This window comes from Podarcis liolepis (genome assembly GCF_965112155.1).
Source record: "Podarcis liolepis genome assembly, chromosome: 3".
NCBI classification, from domain to species: domain Eukaryota; kingdom Metazoa; phylum Chordata; class Lepidosauria; order Squamata; family Lacertidae; genus Podarcis; species Podarcis liolepis.
Window position 1 is genome coordinate 85,652,016 of NC_139557.1, and position 12,005 is coordinate 85,664,020.

The 12,005-nt window shown below is 45.3% G+C and overlaps 1 protein-coding gene and 1 long non-coding RNA gene across 9 annotated transcripts in view; one reads left to right on the plus strand and one right to left on the minus strand.

Moving 5' to 3' along the window:
* LOC310704118 overlaps window positions 1-12,005 on the minus strand; it is a 429,938-nt gene that overhangs the window by 276,860 nt on the left and 141,073 nt on the right. The window lies entirely within an intron of this gene.
* Window positions 1-12,005, plus strand: part of TMEM63B (transmembrane protein 63B) — an 80,910-nt gene that overhangs the window by 62,970 nt on the left and 5,935 nt on the right. For all 8 annotated transcript variants that reach the window (XM_083497134.1, XM_083497130.1, XM_083497132.1 and 5 more), the window contains 10 exons: window positions 283-406; window positions 1,799-1,932; window positions 2,778-2,915; window positions 3,211-3,364; window positions 5,193-5,299; window positions 6,141-6,227; window positions 7,712-7,777; window positions 8,369-8,531; window positions 9,445-9,550; window positions 10,735-10,902. In XM_083497134.1, coding sequence (XP_083353260.1) covers window positions 283-406; window positions 1,799-1,932; window positions 2,778-2,915; window positions 3,211-3,364; window positions 5,193-5,299; window positions 6,141-6,227; window positions 7,712-7,777; window positions 8,369-8,531; window positions 9,445-9,550; window positions 10,735-10,902 — 1,247 coding nt within the window. The remainder of the gene's footprint in view (window positions 1-282; window positions 407-1,798; window positions 1,933-2,777; window positions 2,916-3,210; window positions 3,365-5,192; window positions 5,300-6,140; window positions 6,228-7,711; window positions 7,778-8,368; window positions 8,532-9,444; window positions 9,551-10,734; window positions 10,903-12,005) is intronic.

Consider the following 12,005-nt stretch of genomic DNA (forward strand, 5'->3'; position numbering starts at 1 on the left):
CTTATGCAGCAGCAAGCCACATCCAGTTCTAGCACCGCTGTTCACAAATCCTAGGATCCCAACAGTAGTGGGAGAGGGTACAGTTCAGAGGTGAGGGCAGGTGAAGCCAAGTTGAAAAGAACAGAAAGGAACAGGAACAGGAAGAACAGGAAGTGAATATACTGCAGGACTCAGTTGTGCAGAAGACCCAGTGCACACTTTCTTTCTTTCACACCCCGATTTGCCTGCTTTGTCTTGCTAGCTTCTCTGAGCTTCCTCTTCCCCTGCACTCTTCTGTTTCAGGAAAAAAGCGGAGCGTGGAAAGATTTACTTCACCAACTTGCAGTCCAAGGAGAACACGCCCTCCATGATCAATCCCAAGCCCTGTGGCCATCTCTGCTGTTGTGCCATCAAAGGCTGTGAAGAGGTGCAGAGGGGGGAGCAGGGAAATGCAGGGGACTGAGGGGTCCCTGCATAAGGGAGGGGGGTTCTTGATGGCCACAGGTCCATTTTTACCACTAATGGCACTCTGTGAGGCTCATGCTTGTGGAGAAAGTTGTGCTAGGGACCCAGTGGTCACCTAAGCTTGGGCCTTTGGGTTGGATCCAAATTGTCCCTTCCACATTTTGTCCATTCCATTTCAGGGAAGGGTCTGAGATTCAGTAGAGACTCCTGCTGAAGGAAGTGAGGCATTTTTGTCAATTTATGCCGCCTTTCTGCAACCACCAGTGCCAGCTTCCACACTGCTCTGGGGGTCCGCAACACAAGATCACAATTTTGTGGGTCACAGGAGGCTTTTGGGGTGGGGTGGGGGAGAATTAGCTAAAATCACCTCTGTCCTCCATGCTTCCTCCAACAAGGAATCCCATGGGTAGCGTTCCACCTATGCAAAGTTTGGATCCAACCCTCTGTCTTGGCTGCTGTTCCCTTATCTGTTTCATAGTATCACTTGAGAACCCTCTGCAGAATACATGTGCCCTGTTCAGCTGCCCTTTTCCTGCACAGTTGCAACTGATGTACCCTAATTATCAAGTGGCCCTTTTATTATGCAAGAGGATCTGCATCCAGTTGTTCCATTCTATACTCACAGCAACTGTCTGGGTGAGATTAGACTGAGGAACTTGCTCAAAGTCACACAAAGGAGCTTAGTGGGTGATGAACCCAATTCTTCCTAGTTCAGGTCTACCATCTAGCCCTACACTAACAGAGCAAACTAAAACCCCTTCTTGCCAGGCTGCCGGGGTGGATGGCTAGATTGGGCAGAAGTGTTGCTCTCCCCAGCCCTGCCAGCCTCTGCCTAGAGAGTGACACCAGCATCACTCCTACAGTTCAGAGTTTGGCGTTCCAGCTGCTGAATGGATTGCAGCAGTGGATAGCCCTGGAATGGGGCATTCTGGAGCCATGGGAAGGAGCTGGGTCAGCCTCAGAAATCTTGAACCCTGAGCCAGCCCCACAAGTATCACATTAAGTTCAAACTGGGTCCAATTGCTGGGCCATTTCCAGGCTGGCACAGTGCTCTGCCTGTCCCTCACCTTCTAATCCTGCATGCTTGGCAGGGCTACAGATGACCCTGCTGCTCCAGGTAGCAGCTGGGGTTAAGACTGAACACCAGTGTTTTATCATACAAGAGCCCATGAAACCAAAATATCAAGCGGCTGGTTCAGATAACCAGTTGGTTCCCACTCGCAGCCACTGATCCTGAATAAATTGTAATTCAGTACCACTGTGTGTTGGGCTAACATGCCATAAGTTAGCCCATCGTTTGAGGTGGTGATGGGGCTGCAGGGCTTGTCTTCTCACCTTGTGCATGGTTGCCTAGGTGGAAGCCATGGAGTATTACACCAAACTGGAGGAGAAGCTGAAAGAGGACTACAAGAAGGAAAAAGAAAAGGTGAACGAGAAGCCGTTGGGCATGGCCTTTGTCACTTTCCACAACGAGGCCATTACAGCCATGTGAGTGCTGGGAGCACAGGGTGATGGGGAAGAATCATTTTGATGGCTGGGAGGGAGGGAGGGAGAACACTTCCCAGAAAAAGGCAACTTGGGTGTTGTTTTGAACCAAGACGGTGGATGGAAACTTTTAAAACTCTATTAATTTTAAGCACTTACTTCAAAACTGCAGTGATTTTTTGGTTTCTTAGAACTGCTGACAGATAGATAGATAGATAGATAGATAGATAGATAGATAGATAGATAGATAGATAGATAGATAGATAGATGATAGATAGATAGATAGATAGATAGATAGAGATAGATAGATAGATAGATAGATAGATAGATAGATAGATAGATAGATAGATAGATAGACAGACAGACAAACAGATAGATCTACCTACCTACCTACCTACAAACTATCATTTTCTAAAACTCCAGTCATGTTCTCCTTTTGCCTGTCTGCTTCAAAGACAGAGTTTTAGTTGTGACTTGTAAAGCAGCTGAGTGAGGCAATGGCTACTGCCACATTGCAGAGACTTGAGAAGGCCTCTGGCCCTCCTCCAAGGAAGCTTCATCTGTCCCTTCCTCCTCCTCCTCCTCCTCCTCCTCCTCCTCCTCTTCTTCTTCTTCTTCTTCTTCTTCTTCTTCTTCTTCTTCTCTTCTACTAGCCACAATGGATATGTTCTGTCGGTGCTCTCATGCCTCTGAATCTCGGTTGCTAGGAGTCACAGGTGGGCAGGCTGCTCTTGGGCTCAGGTCCCACAGGCCTCTGCTTGGCCACTGTGAGAACAGGATGCTGGGCTATAGATTGTGCCACTGATCCAGCAGACTTGCCTTACGTTCTGGTGTTCTTCTTCCTCCAGAATCCTTAAGGACTTCAACGTGTGCAAGTGCCAGGGCTGCAAGTGCCGTGGGGAACCCAAGGCCTCGTCCTGCAGCGAGTCTCTCCATGTCTCCAACTGGGCAGTCTCCTATGCGCCTGACCCTCAGAACATTTACTGGTAAACAAAATGGTGCCTCTCTGTGGCCTAAACTGGGAATTCGCCATCCTGGCGCCATGCTTTGTGCAGGACTCTTTCTGGACTGCATGGATGCCAGAGCAAGAGATGCTTGTTGTTTGCTTGTCCATAGGCTTGTTGTTAAGGTAGCTATTGGCGGCAGAGTGTTTTTAAAGGGGATGCAGCCACATGAGGACTGGAGTCCACAAGGTTTTCCAAAAGCCCCTCCGGTCCAATGTCTCCAGTGTTGGGTTCTGCCACCCTTAAAGTTTGGTTCTTCGCTTTGTCTCTCCTTCAGGGAACACCTGTCCATTCGTGGCTTCATTTGGTGGTTCCGCTGCCTGATCATCAATGTGGTGCTCTTCATCCTGCTCTTCTTCCTCACCACTCCTGCCATCATCATCACCACTATGGACAAGTTCAATGTCACCAAGCCTGTTGAGTACTTGAATGTAAGACCTTGACCCGAGAGATTTGGAACTTCCCTTCTCTCTTTAGCCCCATGATACAGGAGGGGAACGGCCTTTGAAAAGTGGCTATTTCCCTTCATATTCAGTAGGATTAAGCCCAGCCTCATGAGCTCTCCCTCTGTGGTTTTGTGGAAACAGAGCAGGAGCAAATTATATTCATGTAGCTATCACTGCACTGTTTGTGTCCTCATGCTGTCAGTGAGGTTGCAAGGAGAAATGAGGAGTGTGTGTGTGTGTGTGTGTGTGTGTGTGTGTGTGTGAGAGAGAGAGAGAGAGAGAGAGAGAGAGAGAGAGAGAGAGAGAGAGAACACCTTTGATAGCATAGAACAAGTACATACTTTTAACCTGTCAATAAAAATTCATGGTACTATGTCTTTTTGAAACTTAAGTTCATTCCTTCTGGTTCCTTGTATAATTTTAAGTGCTATAATTACATTCCTTAATGTAATTGTGATAGCTTGCCTTGAGGTAGCAGCCTCTGAGGTCCATGTATTATGGGACTGTAGGACCATATAACATCTGGCTCAAGTGATGATGTTATCTGTTGGATCTGAAAGATGTAATTCCACTGGTGGTCAGTGTTTAGAAACTACTACTTTTAAATTAAGTTTGTCTAATTACGTTTGCACAAATGAAAGGTAAATTATTGACTCAAATCAATCTAGCAAGACCGGTGGTATTTAAATGGTGTGTGTTCATGCTCAACAGCAAATGACACGTTACCAACCAGTTGCCAGCTAAATCAGCTTATATAACTAAACAGATCCAGCTGTGTGTGTGTGTTCTTTAATGGCACTCCCCTGTGCGATGTTGCCAGTCATTTGTTGAAATTTAAATTAATTAAACTGGCCTTAGGAATTCTGCCGGCCAATTTCTCCAAGTTAAATACAACCATGCATTTACAGTACTGAGGCCCATTAAATAAAAATAACTACAAGTTTCTCCTAAAGTAGTTTGTGGGAGATCTGAACTGACTTGTCCTGAGTGTGCAATACTTGAATCAGATAATAAAGAATCCTTCTGCTTTTAAGATAATGAATATTTGTATAAACTTGGCTTATCTGTTAGTATACTGGTTCTTAAAATATGGGGTGGACTCATCTTAGTCAGGCACGGTTCTGGGGCATGAAATAGTAAGTGCTTTCATCTTTGCCACGAGAGCATTCTGGGTGCATTGAATACTCCTGGTGTTTCAAGTGGTGTTAATTCACCTGGCAGAGGACTCTTTCACTGGTGTGCTTTGGATTTGTGGGGATCACTGCAGCCTCACCCATTCTCTTCCCAATGTAATTCGGAACAGAGTTCAGAAAAAGGTGCTGCTTTGTTCCTATTCTCTTTTCCTGTGCCTGGTTTTAGGAGGAGCTCAAAGATCTCTTACGCTGTTTCACATGTATCCCAAACCACAAATCCTGGCCTGCAGTGGCAGGCAGTAGACACACAGTTGTGTGCAAATATCTTTGCATGCTTATCTACAGAATTGATTGTTCAAGCTGTGTTGTGTAGGGGGACAGAAAGCAGAGTAAGCTTTGAATTCAAGAGTTGTGAGAAACACAGGGCTGGCAGCTATGACTGGACTAACATAGGTAGGCAGGTCAGGAAACCCACTCATTCCGAAACAGACCAGTAATAATATCTCAAGAAAAGAACACCATGTTGTAATATCAATATTGGATTTATATATTTCGCACACATACACGTTATGATAACATACCGCCAACCTAGTGCTCTGCCATTGCACACTTTGTATTCTTGGTTGCTATATATTATTCAGAGCAAGTGACTGATTGTTTCTTTCTCTTTCTCTTTCCAGAATCCCATCATCACCCAGTTCTTCCCCACCCTGCTGCTGTGGGCCTTCTCTGCTCTGCTTCCCACAATTGTGTACTATTCAGCATTCTTTGAAGCCCACTGGACCAGGTAAGATGGGGGGAAATTGTCTCTGCCTGCCTGAGAGCTGAACTACTCAGAATCTCTGCTTGGAATATCTCCCTCAGGCCCACCTGCACTGCACTAAGATTTGATTTCTATGGACTTCATGTTTCTTCTTTTAGCAAACTTTAGAAAAAACTTCATGCTTCTTCAAATCCCATGAATCCCTACTGAGGAAAATAATAAAAGGCAAAAATATATTGTTCCAAGTTCTTCTTTTTGCAACTAGTGTTCTTCTCTGATATGTATTTTATTCTTGGAGTTCTACAGTATTAATCTAACAGTATATTGCAGACTACCTTGAGAGCCATTATAGGATGGAAATATGGCGTATACAATTAAAAATATTAAATCAAGGAGGCCTTGCCAGCCCTTACTCACATGCTATGTTATGCATACCTTAATCTGTACCTCAGGAGGGTAGCAGCACAAGAACAAGCCTTTTCAGTGGTGGCCCCCTTGCTTGTGGAATGCCCTCCCCAGGGAGGCATGCCTGACACCTTCGGTATCTTTTTTTAGACACCAGGCAAGGATTTTTCTCTTTTCCTGGGTTTTTGGACCTTAATTTGGAGGGGGGCATTTGTGGCCTCCTTTAGTGGGGCAGGATTTGTTGGTCCCGCCTTTTAATTGTTAAGCTGTGTATTTCGGTAACTTGGTTGTTCTTATTTGTTTTAATGTAACTAGCTTTGGGTCACATACAGGGCGAGTCTTTTAAAAGAGGCCCCGTAGAACATGTGTACTCTGTATCTACGGGGCCTCTTTTAAAGGACTCACCCTCTATAATAACTAATAGTAATTAATAGTAATAATAAATTATCTGTGCCACTAGGTCTGGAGAGAACAGGACAACCATGCACAAGTGCTACACTTTCCTCATCTTCATGGTATTGCTGCTGCCGTCGCTGGGCTTGAGCAGGTAAAAGAAAGGTTACTGAGTAGAAGAGAACATATCTGGGATGGATCCAAAATATCTGTTCTTTCCAATGGTGGTGGCACCTTTCACCATTTTCCCCTTTCTCCTGTGTCTCTCTGGAGTAGAGAGTGCTGCAGGGGAAAAGAGGAATTGCCAAAATCGCCTCCCTGCCAAGAAACAGCACCACTGCTGAAATCTCATCCCAAATGGATGGGATCTTGCCCCAAACTGGTGCTGATGGTAGCAGCGCTTCTCTGCTGTTGGCTGTGGCGGTGGGGCTGGCAGGGCATCCGCACGCGTGCCACCTGGGAGCTTCAGCCACCTGAGGCAACCGGCTCACCCTGCCTAATGGCTGGACAGTGTCTGGCTGTTGTACATCAAAGCAGTGAGGTTGAATGTCAACTCAACATGCACACATCTCCACACCATGTATTTTCAATTCTCAAGTGTTCATGCAGTCTCTTCTTGGTTGTTTTCATTTTTAATTGAGAAAGAGAGGTTGCATGGCAGGACATCACAATAACCTCCATTCAGTGTGTATAAGATTCAAATTAGCTCAAGGAGAACTGAAATGGTCTGTTAAAATTGGAGCTGAGGTGAAAAGCTTGGCTTCAGTCATTGGGATAGTAAGGCTACAGCCCTGGGCCTACTCACCTTGGAGTAAGCAATGAATGCTGTGGAGTACACACGTAGAGAATTTTGCTGAATATTACCTTGAATGAGGCCTGCTTTCTCAGCTTCAGTTCCCTATCCCTAAAAAGAAATATTGAATGGCCTACTTGTGGGATCTTGTGAATGGAAAGCGTGTGTGTGTGTATATCTCCACACTAAAGTAAAACAAATAGGATTAATTATTATAATTTGTAACAAAATGAGTAACAGAAACATGGGAAATGATTCCTTTGAAGTCTAAGTATCTTTTATTTTTGAAAAAAGTAAGTTACTTTAAAACAACACTAGAAGGCCAGCATATCTAAAATGCTTATTTTTTTGTTGTCTGGTTGTAATACATGCTTTGTTTTCTTAAGTGGCTGTATTGTATAGGCGGATTTGCTTCTGTAAATGTAACCTCCTCTAGACCTGCATTAGTAATAAGACCCAGTAAATGCAAAAATAAACTAATAATGGTTCCATTCCCCCATCCTTGGCCTAAAAGAATGGAAGCATCTTTTGTTCCGCTATTGATCTCTTTAAAATCAATGCTTTTAAAGCGATCCATATATAAATATAATGCCAGTGTGGTGTCAGGGACTTATCTGAGGAGGGAGAGAAAGAATACACAATAAGAAACAGGGTTGGGTTGTTTAATGTGGCCTAGAGCTTTTTCTTGGTCATGGTCTGAGACAGAGGGCTGGCCTTAGTTGGACTGGGGCCTTGACCCAGCATAGCAAATAGAGCCTCAAGAGACGTGTGCTGAGACTGCAGTTGCATCCCAAGTGCCTCTTGGTAATAATTACTCTTCACTCTTTGTGTGCTTCACTTTCTAGTCTGGATGTATTTTTCCGCTGGCTGTTTGACAAAAAGTTCCTGGCAGAGGCTGCTGTGAGATTTGAGTAAGTAAAGCCTTAAGAGGAGGGAAATGCGTGGTTTGGTGCCACGCCTGCTGTGGCGCAAATCTCTGCTTCTCACAATCTTCTCCTCCCACCACTTCCTGCTTCCCTTGTTAGGCCACTGTCCGATAACATCAAGCCATTTAAGCATCTGCCCATATGCTGTCGAAAACTTATCCTTCGATGCTCCTAGTTGCCATATTTCCTTAAATTACCTACTGTGTAGGCTGTGAATAAGACAAAGCTTTATTTTCTTTGTGAAGGTGGGACACAGAGACCATGCTAACAGAGACACACCTACCAGGGTTGGGGAATAAAGGGGAACCACTGTATTTGAACCAACATGGTAACACAGGTGGATGTAGGAGTCACAGGTGTGTTAGACAGCTATTAGCCCCTAATTGGTGGTTCCGGCAGTGGGGACATCCTACACAAGGAGAAAATGACTCAGACGAAGTAGTCAAGGGCATCAGTATATACACGTCTGACCCAAAATTTACTACCCGTCTTCCATTCTGTTAATCCCCACGCTACATTCCATTTGCTTTCCTGGTTGGGAAGCTTTTTTCTATTGCCCTCCTTTCTCTTTCCCAGGTGTGTGTTCTTGCCAGACAACGGGGCCTTCTTTGTGAACTACGTTATTGCCTCTGCCTTCATTGGGAATGCCATGGACTTGCTGCGCATCCCCGGCCTCCTGATGTACATGATTCGCCTCTGCCTTGCCCGCTCAGCTGCTGAACGCAAGAATGTCAAACGGGTACGTGGCTCATGCCAGCAAGAGTTGGTCCAGTCACACAGCTAAGGACAAAACTGGAACCAGACATCATAAGGGGATGTTTGACTGCTGCCTGGAGTGATCCCAGACACGATTGTCTAAAGGTTTCAAAACAGTGGTGCTTTGAAGACAATTTGGGAGGTTCTTTTGCCTTGTAGTGTTAAAAACAACAACATGGAGATACGACCCCATAAAAATCATATCTAGGGCTGTCAACCTATCAAATAAATATTAAATTTATTACATGCTCTTTAGTCGATTAATCAACTAATCAAATTTGCATATGGATTTTTAAAAATTGGTTCTGGAGCTAAAAGCATCCTTTTTTATTTTAGATTATATATTCATGTGTCATAGCAAGTATTATCTTAGGGGAGACATTTTTGCTGTGTATGAGAGCTTTATTTTAACCTGCCTGCTTAATCAGGGATAACTTTTCTATTCAAAAAGTCTCCCCCACCTCAGTTAATCTTAATTAAATGTTGCAACCCAAATTATATCCTGCAGATCCTTCTGTTGAGCTCCTAGATGCTTGAATTTATTTTATTCAGAAAACTTGCACAAGTATTCCACAATCTGGGCGCAGTCACTATGAAGGCCCTCACTCTCATCCTCCACCCCAAATAGCCAGACTCCCAGGCGACCTTAAGCCAAGGCCACATTGGATTGACATACTGAAGTGATTGCACCTTGCCTGTTTCCACAGCAACTTAGGGAGCCCAACTTCCAATACCATCTTGGTGTGAGAGCCTCACTGTGAATCTGTGGACAAACGGACTTGTGAAAATCATGGCTTGCTTTGACACACATCCAGAATATAGTCATGTGGGCTCCTCACTCAGACATTCATGTGTATGCCAACAGGATCTCTGTTTTTGTTCCTCTTGCCTTTCAGCATCAGGCCTACGAGTTCCAGTTCGGGGCTGCTTATGCCTGGATGATGTGTGTCTTCACTGTGGTAATGACCTACAGTATCACCTGCCCCATCATTGTCCCATTTGGTAGGTACCACAACATCTCCTTGGACTTCTTTTGCCTAGCACAGGCATGGCCAAACTTGGCCCTCCAGGTGTTTTGGGACGACAACTCCCGTCATCCCTAGCTAACAGGACCAGTGGTCAGAGATGATGGGAATTGTAGTCCCGAAACATCTGGAGGGCCAAGTTTGGCCATGCTTGGCCTAGCAGGTTTTAAATACACCAAATACTTAAAGGCAGCAGACATAGATATATTCACAAAGGGTTTTGTGTCGATTCATTACAGTGAGTTTCTTAAGATGACACCTGGGTGACAACATAGCAACTGACTCTAATCTTGTGAGCTGTGGGTTCAAGGTAGCTTGAATGAGATCTGCAAGCTCCCATTTTGTGATTCATTTCCAGCTGGAAGCTTAGGGCAGGTACAGCATTGGGGTTGGCCCTGTCGGCCACTTGCCAATGGCCTGAGGTGACCCACCATCCAGCTTCCCCTCTGTTTACTTTAGGGAAGTAAGTAACAGAGGCAGCAACAAAGTCAGTTTAGCCAACAATGCAGACACCGTTTCAGGGGGAGGGACCCTATCTCTGGGACCCCAATGTAGCACTGCTCCAAAGATATCCTATATTGGACCTCTCCAAAGCATTGTGGGAGAATTAAAACAATGGATGTCATGAGCAGTGCTTAATCTGCTGGCTATACTGGCATTTTTGCTGCTGGTGGTATCTGCCTGCTTCAAGGTAAAGGGAGTAGAACAGAACTGCTGTCTCCTGGGGCCATTTTGCTAACTTCTCTACCACCACCTGAGGCAGATTTTCTCTCACTACCACCCAAACAAGGGGTATTTTTATCAGCTCCATTGCTGCCCAAGGAAGGGACATCTTCTGCCACTGCCAAGGGAAGGACTTCATTGCCACTGAAGAGCTTATGTTGTGGGGTCTAATAAGGACCCCTCCAAAGCTGGCACCAGTCCTGGCTGAAGAATCTGTTTTGGTGACCCAGCAAAGTTGTGGCTAAGTAGGTAATTTTTTCAGGCTTTCTCCATTCCTCCAGAAACAAAGAATCTGCCAAGCGAAGCATTGGTCTCTCATATGTCTGATTTCTGTAGAAGCTGTTTAGGAGGCACCTAACAAGTGGAAATAATTAATAAGTAAAGCTGCTGTTCATTCAGCCTTCCAGCTGATTGCTCCATCCCTTCCTATTCTGTTAGGCCTGATGTATATGCTACTGAAGCACCTGGTGGACAGGTACAACCTCTACTATGCCTACCTGCCTGCCAAGCTGGATAAAAAGATCCATTCAGGGGCTGTGAACCAGGTGGTGGCAGCACCTATCCTCTGCCTCTTTTGGCTCCTCTTCTTCTCCACCGTGCGCACAGGTAAGCAGATTCTTTTATGTCCAGTCTGATTTGCTAACGTCTGCCTTTATAATAAATCTAGAAGGGCTTTCAGCGAGACATTGATGCCCAAGGTTCAAGAAGCATGCTGAGCAGCTGCTCCACAAGCTGTGCAGATGGAACCACCTTCTGATCATTAGAAAGTGCAGTTAAATGAGTTAATTGCGTTAATCTGGAGCAGTTATGGGGAACTTGCTAGATCAGGTACGTTCAATCCCAGGACCCATTTTTAAGTAAAACATGCATTTGGGGACCCATATCTTAATCTTTTGCCATATATTTGCATGGTGTTAGTGCTCCTGTTGTGACCCACTTTGGATCAGGTTGCTCAAAACCAGTGCTCTAGATTTCCCTGGCCATCAACTCCCATCATCCCTTACTATTGGCCAAGCTTGCTGTGGATTATGCGAGATGGATTCCAACAAGGTCTGGAGTGGCCATGGGTGGTATTCACTGTGTTGAAGAGATAGCAAAAGCCTTGTGTATCGTCACTGTGATGTTTAGGAGATTTGCAGGTGGCAGCTCCATACCATGGAAACAGCAATGGCCAACTTGAGTGGCTTCAAAAAAGGATGAGACAGATTCACGGAGGATAAGGCTATCAATGGCCATGATGGCTGGGCTCTGCTTTGATGGCCAGAGGTAGTAGTGCTTCTGAATACCGATTGCTGGAAACCACAGGTGCCAAGAGGGCTCTTGTCTTTGGGTCCTGCTTGTGGACTTTCCACCGGCATTTGGTTGGCCACTGTGAGAACAGGATGCTGGACTCGATGGTCCAGTAGCCTGACCCAGCAGGCTCTTCTTATGTCAAAGCGTGACCTGTGAGGGGTGGGAGAGATAACAATCTGGCCCTCTGGAGTAAAAATAAATAAATATTCCCCACCCCAATCTATTGTTTCTTCATGGGCTACTGCCTCCATTTTGCTCCTTCTGAATAGGGAACCTATGACCTGACACAAAGCAATGTCACTTGGAGCCACCTCTGCCCACAAAACGTCACTTCTGTAACATAAGAGCCCACCCTGGCTGTCATGGGGACCTGTGTTGCCACACATAACCATTGTATAGCCACTCTGGAGTGCCAC